The sequence below is a fragment of the Cavia porcellus genome, unplaced genomic scaffold (genome assembly GCF_034190915.1).
Source record: "Cavia porcellus strain 051 isolate PalLab524CR breed Dunkin Hartley unplaced genomic scaffold, mCavPor4.1 scaffold_18, whole genome shotgun sequence".
Taxonomy (NCBI): domain Eukaryota; kingdom Metazoa; phylum Chordata; class Mammalia; order Rodentia; family Caviidae; genus Cavia; species Cavia porcellus.
In genome coordinates this window covers 57,518,926-57,541,549 of record NW_026947501.1, presented here as the reverse complement: position 1 = coordinate 57,541,549, position 22,624 = coordinate 57,518,926, and the positions used below count along the sequence as shown (strand labels likewise).

The 22,624-nt window shown below is 42.0% G+C and overlaps 1 protein-coding gene across 1 annotated transcript; it reads right to left on the bottom strand.

Moving 5' to 3' along the window:
* Positions 1–9,691: 9,691 nt before the first annotated feature.
* On the bottom strand, positions 9,692–22,246 carry LOC100732458 (holocytochrome c-type synthase-like). The gene is made up of 5 exons (XM_003465015.3): positions 22,170–22,246; positions 21,857–22,072; positions 21,619–21,749; positions 11,471–11,566; positions 9,692–11,361 (listed from the first exon to the last, which is right to left on the bottom strand). Exons 1-5 carry the CDS (start codon positions 22,244–22,246, stop codon positions 10,967–10,969), a joined length of 915 nt encoding a protein of 304 aa, XP_003465063.2. The 3' UTR covers positions 9,692–10,966.
* Between the last annotated feature and the right edge of the window lie 378 nt (positions 22,247–22,624).

The window sequence follows — 22,624 nt, the reverse complement described above, 5'->3', positions numbered from 1 at the left end:
AAAGAGCTGAGTGTGCCCAGCATGCAAGGATGGGAAAAGGGGAAGCCTTGTTCAAGCATGAAGGACAGACAGAGATGCTGGTGGCTGTACCTCTTAATCAATCAGCTGGTGACCCTAATGCTGCCTCCCTGGCCTCCTTCTTCCCTTGACCCCCAGGATGAGGCTCTGTGACCATCAGATGGCAACAGCCCCTCAGCTTCCGCCATGTGCCCAGATTGGGGTGGTCACTGCCTCAATACAGCAGGGTAAGGAAGCCCCTGATGGGAGGTGGGTGCCTTTTCCTGGGGTCCTGAGGCTGGTCCCTGTTTCAGACTGATGTCCAGGGCTCACCTCAGCCAGGTGGCACACAGGACAAGGGCGTGGAGCATATGGGTGCCGCTGCCATCACCTTGCCACCTGGGTGCTGGAGGCTGCTGTTGTGGTAACTATGAGCAGGACCCATCTTTGGCTGTGTGCCCTGGTAGCCAGGCCCCTGTCTTACTGCAGGATCACTCTCTGGATCCCCTGGCACCATGCGGTGGGGGTCATGTCCTCCCTGAGCATGGATGTAGGGCTGGTGTTGGAATGGGAAACCACATTTATCACCAATTTACAGTTGTCCTTGAAAGCAGACAGCTGCCCCCAGACCTTTGGAGGATGGAGTGGCAAGGTTGAAGATATGAGTTGTCACCTCATGGGTTGTGAGGGATGGGGCTGAGCTGCTGTGATACCACATGAGCCTGGGGTACCGTGGTGAGCTCTGTACTGCTTTTGGGGTCATTGTGCTTATGGCTTCTACCTGAGCTACTTGGGAAAGGCAGGGTTTGGACAAAATTGGGTCCTGCAGAGCACATTTGCAATCATCAGCAGTGCAGGCCATTCCTCAACTTCTCCCAAACCCTGGAGAAAAGGAATAAAGAGGCAGGTTTGGGCTCTTGTTCAGAGCAGGTGCCGACTGCTGCTAATGGCAGATGCTAAGATGCTAAGCAATTGAGTGACTGCAAACCTGCGATGGGGGTGGGATTGGGTGGAGTGGGTGGGCACGGGCATCTTGAAAACCAAATATTCTGGCTCAGAGAATTAGCTCCTGTGTAGAAACCTGAATTGAGGGTGAGGTGGGCCCCTGGACCTGCTGCTCCTATGAAACTGCCCCCTGCCTCAGTGAGGGATGACACCCTGCCCTGCAGCTGGCCACAGGTAACTGACCCATGGCTTTGCTGAAGAGGGGTGGACAAGAGTGTTACTTCTAATCAGCCTGGTGTGGGTCCACTGTATCCTGTTCCTTGTCCACAGAAATAGCCTGTCCCTATTGTTCTCATGGCTAGACTCCCAGAATGAGAAGGATGTATACAGCCCTCATGCTCTTGCAAAGTGTGGGTGACCAAGGAGTGACTTTGGCTGCTGTAAGCTGTGAGCACCTAGTCCCTACAAGTTATTGACTTATTTTTAATCTAGTATTTAGAGGGTTGATTAATTCTATCCCCAGTTCCAGAGATATTAACATCTTTTGTCTATGACATGCCCCCTCATATCCAGTTTTATCTGTCCACCAATCACTGGTTTATCAACTACTTGTCCATCCATCCATGTTCCTTCCTTCTCTCCTTCTGTCCTTTCTTGCCTTCTGCCTATCATTTGTCTACCACCCATTTCTCCCTTGATCATCCAGTCCTCCACTGACCTCCTTTCTGAGGTGGTTGTGTATGTTTACCTTGGTTCCCATCCTTTTAAGATATAAATTGTCTGTGTGCACATCTTTGTTCATAGACTGCAGTTCTAGTACCAGCTGTGTGATCCTGGGAAAATTACTTGCTTTCTCTGTGGCTCAGTTTCTCCTCATGGAAAAATCTTCTGTGCCTCACAGATTAGTGGCTAACTACATTGATCTCTGTAGGACATATGGGACAGTACTTGGCTTGCAGATGGTGCTATGTGTGTTCAGTGTCACTATTTTAAAATTTATTTTATTGGTATAAGTTTGTGATATGTAGTAATTACATTTGAGTTAGGGAATTGGTATGTATATACACCAGTATAATTTAGGCTGGCCTTGTACTTTGTATTTACAATGGCCTTGAATTCACTATGTAGCCCAGGCTGGCCTTGAATTAATGATGATCCTCCTGTCAGTCTCCCAAGTGTTGGAATTACAGACATATGCTATGATGTCTGGCTATCTTGATCACTTTTGATCCTTTCTTCTTTCTCCCCTCCCCGGTATTATTATTTTGAACATATAAAAAGAGGTGAGTCACATTGTTTCCCACTTTATTCATTTGGCACTGCTTGTAAGATCCAATCTGGTTACTTGAATTGTCCTGTATTTCACATCGTGCCTTCACTACATTTTGTACAGCAGTACTGGCATATCAATGAAAAAAGTAAAACTCTACATGTATGTAAATTAGTGGAGGGTTGAAAGCCATCTCCTGAACTGAAGTCAGATGGTGATGGGTTCTTCTCTGTAATGCTGACATCCATGTGTGTGTTCACTGTGGGAAATCCCTGATGTGCATTGTCGCCTCCCTGCAAGGAAAGCCATGGTTGGGACACTAGTCAACTGTCCAAGGAAGGCCTTCTGGCCTGACTGATCTTTGCAGTAGGTCTAGAACCCAGCTCTCCCACTGCACTGAAGTAACTCCCAACTTTACACAGGACACCAGGGACATCTCTAAGTATGTCTGTGTGCCATACTCCAGGGAGTGCTTGTGCAGCTCTGTGCTTCATCAGAGGGAACAGCTGCTTAAAGAGTGAAGGAGCTGGTACCACAGGAAGGTTTCATGTGTGATTTCATGAGCACCAGGTGAAAGAAAAACATGCAGGAAGCCAGTGGTCACTGTGGTCAGATTGGGGTCAGAGATGCAGGACTGTGAGGAGGACTGGTGTAGGAGACCCTGTGGTCACAGTGGGGAGGATGCAGGGTCTTGGCGCTCTGATGGGAGAGACAAATGTGACATGTCAATCATATACCAGCAAGGTATTGAAAGTCATTGTAAGAACATTGTAAATGTTCTTAACATTTTCTTCAGATAAGTTTTGAAATGCCACATTTGAAACTGAAATACTTATCTGCTTTCATTTGTAACTCAGTATGACTGCTATTTTGCAAAACCCACTCTTGATTTTTATAACTTTGTCACCAACAACAGCATTGCAAATTGGCCCTGAATAGAGGTCTGATTGCTGTCTGACTCAGCAGGGTCCCCACGGCTGATCACGTGCTGGCTGCAGAGCTGGGTGCTGTGTTCATCGAGGCTGAAGAGCACATGGCAAGCTTCTCTGTGAATTGGGAATTGCTCTGTCAGCCAGGTGCCATAATGGCTGTAACCACAACCCATTCTGAATTAAGTCTGTACTATTCACATTTCCAGTCACTTTATTTAATCTACACAGTCAATAGAACAAGTCAGCCTGACTTACAGCATTTGCAACTCAGCACCACAAGTTCACCATGGTGGCTGGTCTGCAGTCACCAATGGAGTCACTTGGAAAGGGCTGAGGAGAGAAGCAGCCCTATGCATTTCCTTGGCTGGGGTGTCAGGTGTGAATAGTCTGAGAAAGCAGATGCAGCAAAGCAGTGTCCAACAGAGAGGGGTGGCTTTAAGGATTTTTCATCTCTGTTGTAATAGCACTCATTCAGTTGTAAGTGAATACAATTCTTGGGAATACCTGTAATTAATGACCAGCTCACAAGATTTTGAAGGCTTTAGCTTCAGCTTAGGAGCCAGTCTGAGCCCCAGCTCATCCCTGACTCCATGACAGTTTCGATCTCATCAAGGGATCCCATAAGGAGATCAGCAGCCGAGGTACCAGGAGCCTCTGGCAGGGTTGACTGTGCGGGACAGCCTTCCCTCTCACAACGGCAAGGAAATGGTTCCTGCCACAGCCCTGCCAGCCTTGATGGAGGACCCTGTGCTAGGTGTGCCTGGTGTTGAGGCCCAGATCCCTGCCTGGCTCCTGGGCCATAGCAGCAGGAGAGAGCAGGTTTTGGCTGTTTGAAGCCACTAAGTTTGGGATAACTTGTTACACAAGAAGAAAGGTTAATGAGTGTTGAATCCCTAAGTTTGAACTGTAATTCAGAAAAGAAAAATCCATTTAAAAATGTTTATTTGCCTAGAGCTTTGTAAGGTAGGGTCTGAAATGCTAGAAGATTCTAGAAGGGCCAAACTAGAGGCAAGAGTGCAGCTCAGTGGGGTGTGCAGGCATCAGGAAGGAGTCAGGCCAGGAGCTGGCAAGACCCAGCCAGTGGCACCACACCCACATTGCTAGGTTTGGAGCCTGGTAGGCAAGATGATAGAAATGGCAATCTTCTAGATGTGCAAATAAAAGCCAGCAAGTGAAATGAAATGCGGAGCAAATTCTGTGCTGTTCACAAGTGCTGTTAAGGATGAGGGGCTTTTAGAGAGGTGTGAACATGGACCTCCTTTGGAGGGAGTTCTCTCACTGGTGTTCTGTGCTGTTTTCTGGCTGCCTTTGCTCTGTGACCACTTTTGCTCTATGAAGCAGAAGATTCTGCTTTGAGAACCAATGAGCCCATAGAAAAAAACCCACTGAAACTGTGAGCTAAATGAACTAGTTCCTCCTTCAAGACTGTCTATGTCAAGGACTGTGGATATCTCAGCAAGCAGGGGAGCATCGCAGGTTCCAGAGGCCCCGCGGCCTGTGGTAAGTGCTCAGCGCACTCTGCCCAAGGCCCAGACTGTCCGGGACTCTCCAGGCTTCTGGGTGCAGTGAAGTGGATAAGTGGGTTTGAGGCATCTACATCTGCCTCCCCATCCCAGCTGCGCTTGGAGAACTGTGGAGCTTCCAACAAGCAGGGGGGGGGGCCACACAGTGTCCCTGAAGCCCAGCTTATCTGGAACTACGGAGTTCTAAACAGGCAGAAGAGGGCCACTGGTTCTACAGGCCCAGTGGCTTGGGGTAACAGGGTGCCAGAGTCTCAGGAGCTGCGAACAAAGAAGGGGATTTCCAACAGACCTTCAAGAAGCTTTCAAATAACTTGAAACACAGAAATATAGGAAAGTAACAAAACGAAAGACCAAATTACAGCCTCAAACCTCTGGCCCATCTCAAGAAACCCTAGGAGCAATGTATATAGAAGAAAATATATGCCATTCACCTCAAATATTGGACACAGTAGCTACTGAAATTAAAAAGCAACTCCAGGAAGCTATAAAGAAATTCAAACTCGAAAAAATCTCCCAGGTAAAAGAAGAAATGATAAAAGAAATGAAAGAGATTCTGAATATATCTAAAGAAAACACAGTTTAAAAAATTGGAGGAACTAAACAAAAAGATAGAATCCCTAAATGAGCAATATAAGAAACAAACAGAATACATAAAGCAGATGCACAGAGATATACAGGAAATAAAAAACTCCACTGAAAGTTGTAAAAACCACCTCAATGAAAGTGAAGATAGAATTTCAGACCTTGAAGACAGGATTGCAGCTAGTGAACAGGAAAGGAAAGACCTTTTAAAAATAACAAGGAATCAGGAAACAACAATTCAACAACTGCAAGATGATGCAAAGAAAAATAACATAAGAATGATAGGGATTAATGAAAAAGAAGGAGACAACATAAAGGATGTCGAGAGGATATTTAGAGAAGTAATAGCTGAAAATTTCCCAAGCATGAGATCAGAAACTGACATCAGGATCAGTGAAGCATATAGAACTCCAAATAGTTATAACCAAAATAAAACCACACCCAGACATATAATAATCACCATCCCAGAAATCCAACAAAAGAATAGATTATTAAAAGCAGTCAGAGAGAAAAGACAGATCACTTATAAAGGAAAACCTATCAGAATCACAGCAGACTTCTCATCACAAACAATAAAGTCAAGAAGAGCATGGAGTGAAGTATTCCAGATCCTAAAGCAAAATGATTTCCAACCTAGACTGATGTATCCTGCAAAACTATCGTTCAAAATTGATGGTGAAATATGATACTTCCCTGACAAAAAACAGCTGAAGAACTTCATGAACACCAAACCAACCCTGCAAAAAATATTGAAAGGCAGTTTAGATACACAAAGGAAAAAACCACTAAGCAAAGCAGATAATTAAACAGAACAGAAAGATAAAGATGCAACAGCAGAGAAATAACATGTCAACAATAAACCAGCATTTAACAGTAATAACCATTAATGTAAATGGTCTCAGTGCACCAATCAAAAGAAACAGACTAGCAGAATGGATCAAGAAACAAAATCCAACCATATGCTGTTTATAGGAAACCCATCTAACCCAGAAGGATACTCACAGACTGAAAGTCAAAGGATGGAAAACAATACTTCATGCAGCAGGAATCCAAAAAAAAGCAGGAGTAGCCATTCTGTTTGCATACAACGTGAACTTTAAACCAACAATGACCATAAAGGACAAAGAAGGTCACTACATACTCGTTATGGGAAAATTCCAAGAGGAAGAGATAACTATCTTAAATATATATGCACCAAACTCCAGAGCATCCAGTTATATAAAACAACTATTAACAGAAATGAAAACTCAAATTATCAGTAACACAATTGTAACAGGAGACCTTAATATGCCATTGACACCAAGGGACAGATCAACCAGACAGAAAATGAGCAAAGAAATAACAGAACTGAATCACACCTGTGAACAAATGGATTTAATAGACATATACAGAATATTCCACCCAACAACATCAGAATACACATTCTTCTCAGAAGTACATGGATCATTCTCTAAAATAGATGATATATTAGCTCATAGAACATACTTAAACAAATGCAAAAGAGTTGAAATCATCCCTTGCATGTTATCAGATCATAGCGCCCTGAAATTAGAAATTAATGATAAAAGATACTGCAAAAATCCCACAAACACATGGAAACTGAATAACACACTCTTGAGTAATCAGTAGGTCACAGAAGAAATTAAAGAAGAAATTAAACAATACCTAAAAGAAAATGAAAATGCAGATACAACTTACCGGAATTTGTGGGATGCAATGAAAGCCGTCCTCAGAGGAAAATTTATTGCACTGAGTTCCCACATCAGGAAAACAGAACGAATACAAATAAATAACTTGATGCTACACCTCAAACAGCTAGAAAAAGAAGAGCAAGTCAAGCCCAAAGCCAAAAGAAGAGAGGAAATTATAAAAATCAGAGCAGAAATCAATGCAATAGAGACTAAGAAAACAATCCAAAGAATCAACAATCAAAGAGTTGGTTCTTTGAAAGAACAAATAAAATCGATAAGCCCCTAGCCAACCTTATTTTAAAAAGGGAAGAAAAAGCTCAAATTCATGCAATAAAAAATGAAAAAGGTGAAATCACTACAGACCCAATAGAAATACAGAAGATCATCAACACCTATTTCAAAAACCTCTACTCTGAAAGGTTTGATAACACAGAAGAAATAGACAGATTCTTAGAAACATATGAAGTACCTAGGCTAGATCAAGAGGATGTAAAACTGTTGAATAACCCAATCTCTGTTAATGAAATTGAAAATGGAATTAAGTCCTTACCTACAAAGAAGAGCCCAGGCCCAGATGGATTCACTGCAGAATTCTACAAGAAATACAAAGAAGACCTAATACCGATGCTCCTCAAACTATTCAATGAAATTGAAAGGGAAGCAATCCTTCCTAAGTCATTCCTGGAAGCAAATATTACTCTAGTACCAAAACCTGAGAAAGACCCAACTAAAAAAGAGAACTATGGACTGATCTCCCTAATGAACACAGATGCAAAAATCCTCAATAAAATATTGGCAAATAGGATGCAGCAAATCATCAAGAAGATTATACATAATGACCAAGTGGGATTCATCCCAGGAATGCAAGGATGGTTCAACATACATAAATCAATAAATGTAATTCGCCATATCAATAAAGCCAAAAGTAAGAATCACACAATCATTTCTATAGATGCAGAAAAAGCCTTCATAAGGTCCAACATTCATTCATGATAAGAACTTTACAGAAAATTGGAATAGATGATCTTTACCTCAATATAATAAAGGCCTTTTATGACAAACCAACAGCCAGCATCATACTAAATGGCCAAAAATTGAAAGCCTTTACTTTAAAATCAGGCACAAGACAAGGATGTCCTTTATCATCACTCCTATGTAATATAGTACTGGAAGTACTAGCCAGAGCAATTAGGCAAGAGAGAGAAATAAAAGGGGTAAAGATAGGAAAAGAAGAAGTTAAATTATCATTGTTTGTAGATAACATGATACTCTACATAGAAGACCCCCTAAACTCCATTGAAAGACTCTTAGATACAATAAATAAATTCAGTAATGTAGCTGGATACAAAATCAATACTCAGAAATCAATAGCATTCCTATACATGAACAACAAAATCACAGAGAGGGAAATAAGAGAAACTGGATTATTCACATTAGCAAGCAAAAAAAATGAAATATTTAGGAATTACTCTTATGAAAGAAGTGGAAGACCTATACAAGGAAAATTATAATACACCGAAAAAAGAAATTGAAGATTATCTCAGAAAATGGAAAAACATCCCTTGCTCATGGATAGGAAGAACAAACATTGTGAAAATGGCCATTCTCCCAAAACTGTTATACAGATTCAATGTAATCCCAATAAAAATACCATCAACATACCTTATAGATCTAGAGAAATCACTCCTAAAATTCATCTGGAACCAGAAGAGACCTAGAATAGCAAGGACAGTTCTAATCAGCAAAGGCAAGGCAGGAGGCATCACAATCCCTGACTTGAAGTTGTACTACAAAGCAACAGTAGTAAAATCAACATGGTATTGGAATCAAAACAGAGCTGAAGATCAATGGCATAGATTAGAAGATACAACCACAACTACAAACATACTCAACCACCTTATCTTTGATAAAGGAGCCAAGCAGGTTCACTGGAAGAACGACAGTCTCTTTAATAAATGGTGCTGGAAAAACTGGCTCTCCATTTGCAGAAAACTAAAGCTAGATCCATATCTATCACCATGTACTAAATTAAAATCTAAATGGGTCAAAGATATGGATATTAAAACAGAAACACTAAATCTATTGGAAGACAAATTGGGTAGAAACCTTGAAGACATAGGAGTAGGTAGAGAATTCATGAACAGGACTCAAACCGCATGGGAAATACTTCCGAGAATCAATAACTGGGACCACTTCTTATTAAAAAGTTTCTGCATGTCAAAAGAAATCTCCAGCATAGTGAAAAGAAAACCCACAAACTGGGAAGATATTTTAGTGAACTCTCTCTCAGACAAGGGACTCTTGTCTAAAACATATAAAGAATTAAAAAAACCTCAGACCCCCAAAATTCAAAGATCCAATCCAAAAATGGGCATCTGAGATGAATACGTACTTCTCAGATGAAGAAATACAAATGGCAAATAAATACATGAAAAAATGTTCATCATCATTGGTCATTAGAGAAATGCAAATTAAAACCACACTGAGATACCATCTCACTCCTGAAAGAATGGCTAGGATCAAGACAACCAACAACAACAAATGCTGGAGAGGCTGTGGGGAAAAAGGAACTCTCCTGCACTGTTGGTGGGAGTGTAGACTGGTACAACCTTTGTGGTCAGTCTGGAGATTTCTCAAAAAGCTGGGATTGGAAGTCCCATTTATTCCAGCTATTCCACTTCTAGGCATATTCCCAGAAGAACTGAAAGCATCATACCACAGTGATATATGTGCACCTATGTTTATAGCAGCACAATTTTTTTTCAAAACCATTAACTATCAGCTTTATTTAAAAAATATAAATATTTGACATGTACAACTTAAAATTGTTGATTTTTTAAAATCCCACACAGAACTGACATAACAGAGACATCCACAGCAAGATAATCATTCAGACTGCCAGTTTCATCCACTAATTTAACACTAGTTTTCAGGAAAAATGAAAGATTTAATGTTAACAGCAATGAAGAAAAAACAATCATTTGCAACATGCTGCTATAATTAGAAAAACCAGTCCATGGATTACTGAAACAAAGAATTCCAACAGCAAATTTAGAGCTTCCTTAAAACAAAAACAAATTCAAGACTCTGAATTGATGCAAATACTCTACATTTGAGAAAAAACACTCTTCTTGTGAACTTTAACCCACAGCCGAATGTCCTCATGGTTTACAGAGGGATCAGCTCTGGCTCTGTGACTTCAGCCGTGCTCTCAGGGTTTGGATTCAGCCGACTGGAAGGAAAGCTCCCCGGCTGGGCAGGAATGGAGCTCCAAGTTGGGACGACCTGTCAAATGCCAGGGACAATGATACCTGTTTTGGGGGAAGCAGACTTACAAATTAGAATTATAGGAATAAAGAGGAAAAATTTAAAGTTAAAATACGTGTTCAAAATATGTGGATTACTGCTTCCCGGTGGCTTAAATTTCTATAACAAGGTCCGGTGTGAAAAACTCACTTAATGAAAATTTGGAGAGCTGAGACATGCTTATTCTTGCTGAATACATTTGCAGTATATACATTTCGTTCAGGGCTACTACTACATTGCAGGGTCTTTAGAATTGCTGGTCATTTTTTAAAAAGTGTAACTATGTCTTGTTTCTAAGTTTCAGTTATAATACTTGACCAGGAAAAAGTTCATGAACATTGCACTGACTTTCAGGTTTTACATCTCATTCCTGAAAAAAAACAAGACAACTCTGAATATTTTTCAAAAGTTCTTTTACAGAAGTTAAGACTTTTTTTAGACGAACTAAACAAGCAATAGCGAAGTTAAAGGGAAAGCCAAAAGACTGCTGCCCACCTGAATGAAGTGGGAGGAAAACTTAAAATGGTCTGCTATGGAGTGCAAGGCAAACGGGACTCAGAGGTTAATGGAGAGAGTGTCTCTCACTAAGTAAATGATGAAATGTGTCTGCCCACTTCAAACTCTTCTTAAATCATGAGTGGGACTCAGTTTAGGGAAATAGTATAATGTACCCTTCAGAAAAAAATATTTTATATTTTTCCATCACAAACAAAACATTGGTTATGACGTCCAGAGCCACCAAGCAACCTTTATTCTGTCCCATACAGCAGAAAGCGAATCCAAGGCAGGGCGCACATCCAGGATGGTGAAATGGTAGTTCTTGTTCACTTCGCCACCATCGTAGTAATCGATCACGTATCTAACTTCCGTCCCGCAGCGGTTGATGATCCAATCATGCCTGTCAAAAGGCAACTCATACCCCATCCAGGAACGAATTCTGGCCCTTGCTGAATACTGCTTTGCTTTCCCTCCGAATCGGATCAATGAGGGACCACAAGGACACTCAGCAGCATGAAGGGCTTCCCACTTCAAAATCTCCTTCCAGGCCTGCTCGTTATTCTGATTGTGAATCTTTGTGATATTATACGTATCTTTCTGTGTAATTTTTTTTTTGTCTTTTTCTTTTTTATCGGTACCAGGGATCGAACTCACGACCGCCTGCTTGCAAGGCAGGTGCTTATGCCGCTGAGCTAAATCCCCAGCCCCTATAGTTATCTTTCTGACTAATATCCTCATCCTTCCACTTCCACCCTTTCCTTAACATTGCATTCCAGAACATCTGTTCTGAAGGGTAGACCCACTTTTTCTCAGAGTCAGCAGCACAATTTGTAATCGCCAGATCTTGGAAACAACCCAAGTGTCCATGAACTGAGGAATGGATAAAAAAGTTGTGGTATTTCTATACAATGGAGTATTACTCAGCTATAAAGAAGGATCACATTGAGATATTTATCAATAAATGGGCACAGCTTGAGACCATACTCATAAGTGAAATAAATCAATCTCACATGTGTGAATACCGAATAGTTTCCCTAATATAAGTAAGATTCAAATATATAAAAATATATGGTAATCATGATTCCCCATTATGTGGCCTTGAAGCCTTATAAAGTTTTCACTTATTAATTGGGAAGCCTTTATTCTGGGCTTCTTGATATGGAAATATTTGAAGCTATAGTATATGAAGTTTTATTCAAATATTTCAAGGAAAAAGACAGACACTATGGTAACTACTATTAAGTCGGGTTATTTGGTGGTGAAGCACTAGGTTGCTGAAACAGTCATGCTTTGACCTGTATTGTTATATTGTTATGTCCTCTTTTATCTCAATCTCTACCTTATTCATTAAAAAAATTATTTAGTTATTTTTTATGGTTTTTTTTAATTAAGGGGAAAAATTTAAAAAATTAGCAGGATATATAATAGTAACTTTTTTTGATTACCTATTAACTTGTTTTGAAGTCCTGTAATACTCCCACTATCTTGTTTTGACTGATTAGACTCTGTTCCATTCTGTATGATAGTATCAAGTTTGAGGGTATCGGCAAGTACTTTGAAGGCAATAAGATTCACTAAGATGCCCATTCTGGTTTGACTATTGTCTTTCAGAAGTCCTGTAATGTTTACAATGCCTAAGTTTTATTGGTCTTCTTGTCTACTGTTTTGTTCAACTTTATAATACCTAATGAGATAGACAATTCTTTTTAAGGAAACAAGAGATATTATGGTAACCATTGTTGATAACCTTGTACTCTGTTTTTACATCATGTGCTATGTCTATCCTTGGTTTTGACTGACAGCAGTGTTTTGCCATATTTGACTTTATTCTCTCCCCCCAAAAAGTAATAAGAACTAAGGAGTAATAAAACCCAAAATGTATAAATTTTGATGTAAAAAAGAGAAGGAAGAAAAGTGCTCTAAAGGATACAACAGCAAGTGTGTTTAGGGGAGTTAAATAGCTGCCCATATTAATGTTTTTGGTTGGATCATTGAACACAACTGTTTGCAGTCTCACTGTTTGAATGTCTACTTTTTATGCTTTGATACTGTGACTTGAGCAACTATCTCTAAGATGATAATATGTAATCTATTAACTGGTGATTTCTTACTGTTTTTTTTTTTGTAGTTCTGTATTACTTGTACCCTTACACCGCTTTGTTTTGTTTTGTTTTGTTCTCTTTTTCCTTTTAAATAAAATTTTAAAAAAAGAGAGGCGTGAACACAAGGTCAAATGAGGTATGGGGCCTATAGAGATGGCAGGTCTAATTCACCTACCCAACAGCACCAGAAAAGAACAGGGCAAAACATGGACTGAGGTGCTCAGTGCTTGGCCACCCACATGGCCCCACGAAGAAACTGCATAGCAGCTAGGCAACCAGAAGAGGCTCACAGACTGGAGAATCAGTGTGACCTGCTCTGTTGCCACAGTATGGAGACCTCATTCCACCATAGGGAACCCTGCCCACCTCAGGGCAGTATTGAGTGGTTCTACAAACTGTCGCACAGCTGGGCATAAAGAGCCTCCAAGCACAGCTTTCAGTGCCAGCACCTGGGTCAAGCTGCCCAGCAAGAACACTCAGCTTTGAAGGCCTGGACATGACCCTCAGGCACATGTGTCCTTGGTTTCTCTGAGTTAGGCATCCATGTGTGCTTTAAGAATCTGGAAACTGGTTCTCCAAATGAGGACAACAGGTGCCACCGCAATGCCAAGATTTTATCCCACAGACAATGGTACGCTTGGTGTTGAACCTGTGGGCTCCTCTGAAGGCCTTGAATGGCATATGCCCTGGAGTTGCTAGGCCTTGCAGTAGTTGAAGCAGCGTTACCCCAGAATAATAACAGCTGTCCTGTCTGGCTCACAGCCTAGGAGCACCTGATTGGCTTTTGAGGGATCACATCAGATGTGGAGGAAATCTAGCTGGCTCGCCAGAGGACAGGCTGCAGGGCCAGAGAGTAGGACAAAGCTTTACCTTATGTGGCAGTTAGTGTTTTGCCATGTGTGTCTGTGAATATAACCAGAAAACTAAGACGTGCACATTAGAAAACTTTGGTCATTAAGATTGATACAGACTATTTATGAAGGAACATAGGTGGGAATGTGAGTTGGTATTAAACAGTATGGCTTGGTATTAATAGATAAAATGAAGATATGAGAATATACTTCTGTTAAAGAAGAAAAATATGTGCAACAACTTTAAAGGAAGTATTGTGTTAATGAATGAATAAAAAGGTAGGAAACAAGAAACAGAGGTATAAAAATAGTTGAGAGAGTATCGTTTAACTATAACCACAGCAGGCTGGGTGTGATGGCACGTGCCTGTAGTCCTAGTACTCAGGATGATGAAGCAAGAGGACTGCCATGAGTTCAAGGCCAGGATGGTCTCCATACTGAGTACAAGACCAGCTTGAGCTACACAGTAAGACTCTGTCTCAGAACAAACAAACACAAGCACTCCCAAACCAAACCAAAACATAAAACTATAACCACAGCAAAACTACATTTAATAAGAATAGATTTATATGTGTAAACATGTCATTTCATTAATATGACAACCTTAAAAAATATATGTATATGTATATAAAAATAGTTAAGATAGTTATATTACTGATTTCTCTGAGTTCACTGAAAAGAAACATTTGTGGTGGTATCATTTAGACAACTGCATGCAGATGTCTTGTGCTTTGGGTGAATGATTTGGGGATGACAGTGCACGATGTATGTACCACTGTTGCCCCAGATTGATGTGTTTTGAAATTTTGTTGTAGTGTTTTTTAATCCTTGAATAAAATGAATTTTAAAAAATAAAGTATAATTTAGACATTTATTTAAAAAGAGTAGATTAAATATTTCAATCAAAAGGTAGAGATTGCAGGCTACACAAAAAACAAGAAGAAACAACTCTACATTATCTTCAAGAGGTGGAGAGTAAAATTCAAGGATGGGAAAGAAAACATCATGTAAACAGCCATCATGAACAAGCTAGAGTAGCTTAGAGTTGCTGGAATAGCTGTTTTAATAGCACCCAAAATAGTCTCAATGAAATGAGTCTTATAAGGTAGAAAGGGACAATTCATAAATGTTTATAGGTCAATACATCAGGAAGACACAATACAAACATAAGCACATCTAATGGTAGGATGCCAAAATATATGACCCAAAGCAGACAAAACCAAAACAAAAATGAAAAATCCATAATCATACTTGGAGGTTTAGCATATCATTCTCAGTAATAGGGCTATTACATCAAAAAAAAATAAGGACTAGAGAGATACTGTCAGCTACTTTATTTCTTGATACTTGTAGAACACAACCATTAGTTCAGAATACACTTTCAAATGTATGTGTGACATCACCATGATGGACTATATGCTTGTCTTAGTAGATTTCCCAAGATCAGAATCTTACAGAATATGTTTTTGGACCATAATAGGATTCAATTAGAAACCTACAACAAATCTAGAAAGGATATCAAATGTTTAGATATCAACACATTTCTAACTGACCAGTGAGTCAAAGAATAAATCACAAAAACGATTAGAAATATTTTATTGGAGTAATAATGAAAATATAACATGAGAAAAATTGTGAGAGGCAATTGACAATATTTAAAAGGAAATTTATATCATTATCTGTGTCTTCTTTAGATATATTCAGCATCTCTTTCATTTCTTTTATCATTTCTTCTTTTACCTGGGAGATTATTTCTAGTTTGAATTCCTTTAAAGCTTCCCAGAGTTGCGTCTTTATTTCAGTTGCTATTATGTCCGATATTACAGGTGTATGGCATATATTTTCTTCTATGTACATCACTCCTAAGGTTTCTTTGGATGGGCTGGAGGTTTGAGATTGTAATAGAGTCTTCCGTTTTGGCATTTTCCTATATTTCTATCTTTCAAGTATTTCGAGTGTTATTCTAAGGCTTCCCCAGGGTCTGTTGGAAATCCTCTTCTATGCCCTCAGCTCCTGAGACTCTGGCACCCGGTTCCCTGGACTGATTAGAGGGTCACTGGGGGTGGAGCAGGCCAGCTCAAGCCCAGCCTCTGGAACCAATGGCGCCCGCCTGCTTGCTTAGCACTCCACAGTCCTCCAAGCACAGCTGGGAGCAGGGAGGGCCATGCCTGCGCCCTGGACCCGCAGCGCTGCTCCAGTGCACCCGGAAGATAGGAGGTTCCCTGGCAGGACCCAAGCGAGGGTTCCAAACTAGCTGGACTCCGGGGGAAAGTGCACGGGGCACTTACACCAGGCTGCCAGGCCTCTGGAGTCGTGGCTCCCGCCACAATTTATATCATTACATGACTAGATCAGAATTAGATCAGATCAGAATTAGAAAAAGAACAACAAACTGAAGCCAAAGTAAGCAGAAAGAAAAATTATACAAGAGCAAAAATCAATGATCGGAAAACAAAAATAATGAAAATGATGAAACCAAGTTGTAGTTTTTTGAAATGATCAACAGCATTGATAAATCTCTAGCAAGATTAAAAAAAAAGAGAAACACATCACCACTAGAAGGGATGAAAAGGGAACTTCATGATAAATGAAAAGGTTTCATGATACATCCTATACAGAGAAAAAGAATAAAAAGTTTATCAGGATTTAAGTTTATTTATTTATTTTTTGAGCCAGGGTCTCACTATGCAGTTCAGACTGGACTTGAACTCACTATTTAGCCCAGGCTGGTCTCACACTTGCAGTAATTTTCTTGTCTTTACCTTCCAAGTGCTGGGATTACAAGTGTGTGTGCCATCATGCTCATCTTGAGGTATATTTTATATAGGATAAAAGTTTTAACTGCCAGTGAAATAATGTGCACAGTTTCATGCCAAAACAATCTAAAGGCTTCAGTGAAATGGACAAACTACTGGAAAGACTCAGGACACCATGGGTCACTTACAAATACCTGTGAATAGAAGAGCCCTGTGTCTATTAAACAAATAGCAGTCATAGTCAGTTTCATTCCCGAAGAAAACTTCAAGATGGTCTCACTCTTGGATTCTGCCAGACACTGAAGGAAGAAAGTACAGATTCTAAACAGGTTTTTACAGGAGAGAGAAAAGCGAGGGAGTTCTTTCCAATTTACCTCATTATCAGTGCTGTGCTGACAATAAAATCAGAGGAAAACATTTCATGAGGAACATTAAAGTAATGTGCTGTATTAACATCTATACTAAAACCCTCAAGAATAGTACAAACCACACCAACTATACACAAAAAGCATGTTTTGTATAAGTAAGTGAGATTGCTCTAGGGACACGAGGCTGTGCTGTTTGACTTTCATCCTCCAAAACATGAGATACACAAACCTCTTTTCTCCATAAATAACTTGCCTCAGGTAGTTTGTTATAGTGACAAAAAGCTGATATCACCTTAGACATCAGTCAGTGCATTTCTCCATATTACTGTGATCATCTCAGTGAGGCAAAGAAGAAAATTTAAGAGATACATAAAAATACTGCTAGAATTAATAAGTGAACAGAATCAAAAGACAATTTAAAAAATCAGCTGTCCAATACCATGAAAAACAATTGAACATTACAATACTCTTTAATATTTACAAAAGCATCAAAATATGAAATATTTACAGATAAGTGTAGTAAAATGTGCTCTGAAAAGCTGTAAAATATTGATGAAAGAAATTAATGAAGACTTAAATAAATTTAGACCAGAAGATTCAATATTGTCAAATATCAGTTATTTTCAAATTAATATACAGGTGTAATTCCAATCAAACTCCTGATAAAACATCTTGGTAGAAATTAAAAAGCTGGGGCTGGGGATTTAGCTCAGCGGCATAAGCGCCTGCCTTGTAAACACATGGTTGTGAGTTCAATTCCAGGTACTGACCAAAAAAAAAAAAAATTAAGAAGCTGATTCTAAAATCCATGTGGAAATGCAAAGAACATAGAATAGATGAATGCTTTTGAAAAAGAATAATAGGTTTGAAGACTTACGTTGCCTGGTTCTAAGATTTCCTACAGTGTTCCAATAATCCAGACAGTGTGGTATTGGTGTAGGGTTGGACCTACCAATCAACAGGACAGATCTCAGAGTCAGAAATAGCCTCTTAGTTTTACCATCACTTGATTTTCAACAGAAGTGCCAAGGGAATTTAAGGTTTAAATTGCATTTTTTTTGGAAATGATGCTGAACAATTGGATATCAACATACAAAAATAAAATCGTGACTGTTACTTCACTCATATGCAAAAGTTAATTTTAAACAAGTCACAGACATATGTGTAAGCTAAAACCAGTTATAAGACTTCCAGAAGACATGGGAGGAACCACTTTTAGATTCAAGAAAACATTTCTGGGATAGTTCTCAGACTTATATAGAAGAGACAAATGATGGAATGGCATTACAGTTGAGAAGTTTTGCTTTTAAAAAGAGATCAGAAAGAAGATAAAAAGGCAAATCAAAAGTTTGGGAAAAGATATTTTTAAAACATTTATCTGACACACTTGCATACAAAATACCTAAAGAATATCACTGCTTAGGTACAAAAGACAACCTGATTCTTTCAAATCATTAGAAGATCTGACAAGACCCCTCATGAAGATCATGCAAGGTGTGGCATCATTCATACTGAAACCACAACTAGATGCCACTCCTATCAATTAGGACAGTATCACCACGAGGCCAGCTCCTCCCAAGACTGCTATATATGAAGCCCAGGGATGCTCACACATTGGTATGGGGAATGAAAAAGGGTTTGGCCACTCTGAAAGTCTGTCAGTTTCTCTGAAGTTAAATGGGTGCCTATGACAAAACCTAGCAATCGCTCCCCAGAGAGGTGGCAAAATGTTCACAAAAGAGTTGTACTTGAATGACACCACCAAGCACCTCTTAACAACACCCTTATTCTGAATAAACTCAGTGAAAAAGCCCAGAAGCCCATCATTTTGTGACTGGATAGACACAGGTTAGAATTCTATTCAGCAGCAAAAGTGAACATCCACTGATTCATGAAACAATATGTATAAACCTGAGAAGTATTATGCCAAGTGAAAGAAGCCAGACATAAAAGACTGCCTCTTGTGTGTATCTATGCACACAAAATGCTAAATTAAAACCACAGTGATGGGTGGTAGATGGAAGCTGAATGGGCCCAGAGTGGGTAAAGGGAGGTTGAGGAGGGGGCTCTTATGGAAAGTGGGACAGTCATGCTCTCTGAAGCAGTGGTGAGGCACCCCACTTCCAAACTCAGAGTGATACTCTTAAAACCAGGGTGCATAAACTATATCTCAATACAGAGGTCACAGAAAGCAAAGATAGGTATTACTCATACCCAACAACTTCCTTTTTTAGGTACACACCCAAAAATGTATGCTGGGAGCTTCAGGGCACACAAGTTAGAAGGCTCACAATTTATAATATTCCCAACTTGGAGGCAGACATGCATCATCAGTGAATGGGCAAGGCAGCTGTGACATCTTATACAATGGCTCTGAGGCCAACAAAGAGTAAGCTCTGGCTGCGTACAATAACATGAGCACATTTCACAGACACAAAGTCAAATGAAGGAAGCCAGACATGTGCACATTATGCTCTGTGATTGTTTATATGACGTTCAAAAACAGGCAAGACCAGAGCATCATAGTTAGAGATCCGTGCCATGTCAATAAAGATACCCACGAGCACAAGGAAGTGACTTCAGGTGAAGTGGGCAGTACCTTAGCATGGGGAGGGGTGGCTGTGGCTGTGGCTGTGGCTGTGGTAGGCTGGTATTCAGGTGCTGTGATGTTTCTTGGATGCAGGGAAGCAGGTGCTCAATCATAACTTATTAAGCTGCCACATGTATATTTCATGATTTTTGTGGATCTCTAATACTTTGTAAGACAAAGCTTTTGAAATAATAAGGTATACCACTGCACCTGTAAGACCCCTCTGCTTGGTTTCATACAAGCTCTCTGGATTACTCACCCGTGTGCAGTTTGCAAGAGAAGCCACAGTGCATCTGCAATAGTGGTTATCCTGGAAGAAAGGGTGAGAGCTAGTAATGAGACTGCATCTTGGCTACCTGGTCAGTGCAGCGGTTTAAATGCTTGACCCCTAGGGTCCATGTACTGGAAACTTATCCCCAAAGTTCTGTATTGATCATGGGTTAGCAAGGGGACCTCCAGGAAGCAGCTGCCTTTTGAAGGCCCTGAATGCTCATGTGTGGGTTAATGGATGGGAGGTTCCAGGGTTGCCCAGGAGCAGTGCTGGTACAAGTGCTTGGGCAGCTTATTCTGTGTCACTATGTGAGGTCCTGGCCAGGTCATGGCCCAGAGGAGGCCCTCACTGATGCCAGTAGACATAGCACAGGGTCCTGGACTTCTGCTTCCAGAACATCAGCCAAATAAATTACTATTCTTTATAAACTTCCCAGTCTGTAGCATTTGTTATACCAACAGAAAATGGATGAAGAGAGTGAGTTAAAAAATAAAGGCTAAAAATACTAAAAAGTTAAGTGATAAATTAGAAAAATAATTATAATTACCCAAATTAATAGAATTCAATACTCCAGAAAATCGAATTTTAATAAGATTTAAAGATGGTAGGAAAAATTCTTAATACATGATTACTCTTGTAATCACAAAAATCACAATTGTTTTTAAATGCTCTTGCTTTAGCATGGAGTGACCATCAGGGCTACCCAGGAGTCTGTGTGAAGCTACTCTGCAGCAGTGGGCCCTCTGATTTTAATGTGATTCCTCTTTCCCAGGTTCAGGGAGGGTTCCCTTCTCTGACCCGGCAGGCCCCCAAAGCAGTGGACAGATCTTCCTCCCAAACAGCAGGCTGAGAAAATGTGGAGGATGGCGCCACACGGTGGTGGGAAAAGGAAAGTGCTCCTGGGTGAGCCCGGTTGTGGCTTGGGGGGAAGAGTCTGAAAGCAATGCCATTAGATTTTATATTGCACATAGCTATTCCAATCCTCACTTGGCTTTAGGTGTCAGAAATCCACTCCAAGTGTGGAGGCCATGGCTGTCAGTAAGGGGTACTTGAGGGGTCTCAGTGATTGCGACAGACACCCTAGGAGAGCTCTGCGTGCCAGAACAACTGGGCTGGCCTCTCCTCTACCGCAGGGTCCTGCCGACACTACTATGCAGGATTGGTGGGGGGGGGGTGCAGCAGCAAAATCTGCGATGAATATCACAGTCGCAGGTTCCGTGCTCCACTCACCAGCGCCCCCTCCTGCCGTGGGTGTCCCCTTGCTCAGGATGAATGGCCTCCTGCCGCTGGCGGCCTCCACTTGAAAAGCTCCTGTCTCCCAGAGCCTCTCCTGCCCAGGAGGTGGGGCTTTCCTGCACACTGGCTCCTGGGCCTGAGCCTTAGGAACGAAGGAGGTAGATCTTTACAACTGTCCTGGAGACGTCTTTGCCTACTGGTCCCATGCCCTGAGCCCAGTGAGCTGAGAGTTAGTGGGGGTGGCTGAGGACAGCCCTTCTCCCAAATCCTAGCTTGGGGAAGACACAGCTAGACCACAAGGAAAGCAGTATTATGGGGTGGGGAGGAGGAATCTACTAGGACTTGGGGAGCAGGAAGGCTGTGAGTACAGCCTGGGTCTGCACTTCTCACTGAGCTCTCGGGAGAATAACGGCACCTACCCGTTATTAAATTAGAAGGAGGTGAATCAGAAAGTCTTGTAAAGCACTCAGCATGGCGACAGAAGAAAATGCACTGACAAAACGGAGGCTGTTAGTGGGATGAAGCTAAGATCTGAGCAATGGAGGTGGGGGGTTGGTAGGTGAAGCTTTGGAGTGGAGTTGGGACAAATCCAGGAGCAAGGGCTCTGCGCAAAGGCCCAGGCAGAGGGAGGGCAACAAACGTAAAGACTAGGAGGCTAAAACCTCATAGGCCTGAGATAGGGCTCTTCTGGGGCCCTGACTATGGGACGGTTCCAGTTCTACGTAGCCCCGCAGCTCAGTGGAGGAAGCGCTGCGTGCGTCCCAGCGTTGGAGCGCAGAAGAGAGGCAGATCCTGCACTGGCTGCTACTGCGAAGCTCGTTTCCCTGGAAACTGAAATAACCAGGAACCACTGAAGGCTGCTCCGGAGGTCTGCGCGTGGGCGCCGCGTCCCGCACACAAGCTGGCTCACAAGCGCTCTCGCGGAGGCAGGACCCTACCCCGAGATCCTGCGAGTCATCATGCGCGCGCAAGGCCAGAGGTCGCGGTTCCAAAATCGGCGCTCAGCTAAAAACGCAGCGAGACCACTATTATTCCCAGCTCCGGAGTGGAGGCGGCGGTTGGGGACCAAGGAGTCTTTGCGCCCCTCCCGGAGGGCCTCGGCGAGGCCTGGAGAGGCCCTCTGCTCCCCTCGACACAGCCGTGCGCACAACCCGCTAGGCGCAGGCGGTCTGAGTCACCGCGTGAGGGGCTGCCAGCCGGACCGCCCTCGCGTCAGGGGTCCTCGCGTGCGCCGGGGCGGGAGGAGGCCACTTGCCTAATTCATCAGCGCTGCGTCTGCGGAAGTCGGCCTGCTCTGGAGACCAGCCTCGATCCAAACCCAACCCCATTCCCCCGAGATTCTGCCCAAGATTTCGCCCCAGCCGGGCTTGGGCTTGATGATTCGGTACTCAGCGCGCGCACGCGACACATCCCACACCCACATGCACACACCCCATACACACCCCTCGTACCCACGCGGCGCGCACTCACACCTCTACCTCACAGCACGCGTGCACGCCCCATCTATATCCCTCGGACACTTCATGGAACACCAAAAACCGCGCATTTCGTGCACCCCGCACGCCCCGCACCCCTCGGGCACACTCCGCGCACCCTGCCCCCCCATATGCCTGCGCTCCGGGCCCCGCCTCCGTCCCGCTATCCACTGCTTTCCGGCGCTGCGGGCGGGGGCGTGGAGAGCCGCTGCGCCGGAGGGTAGGGAGGTG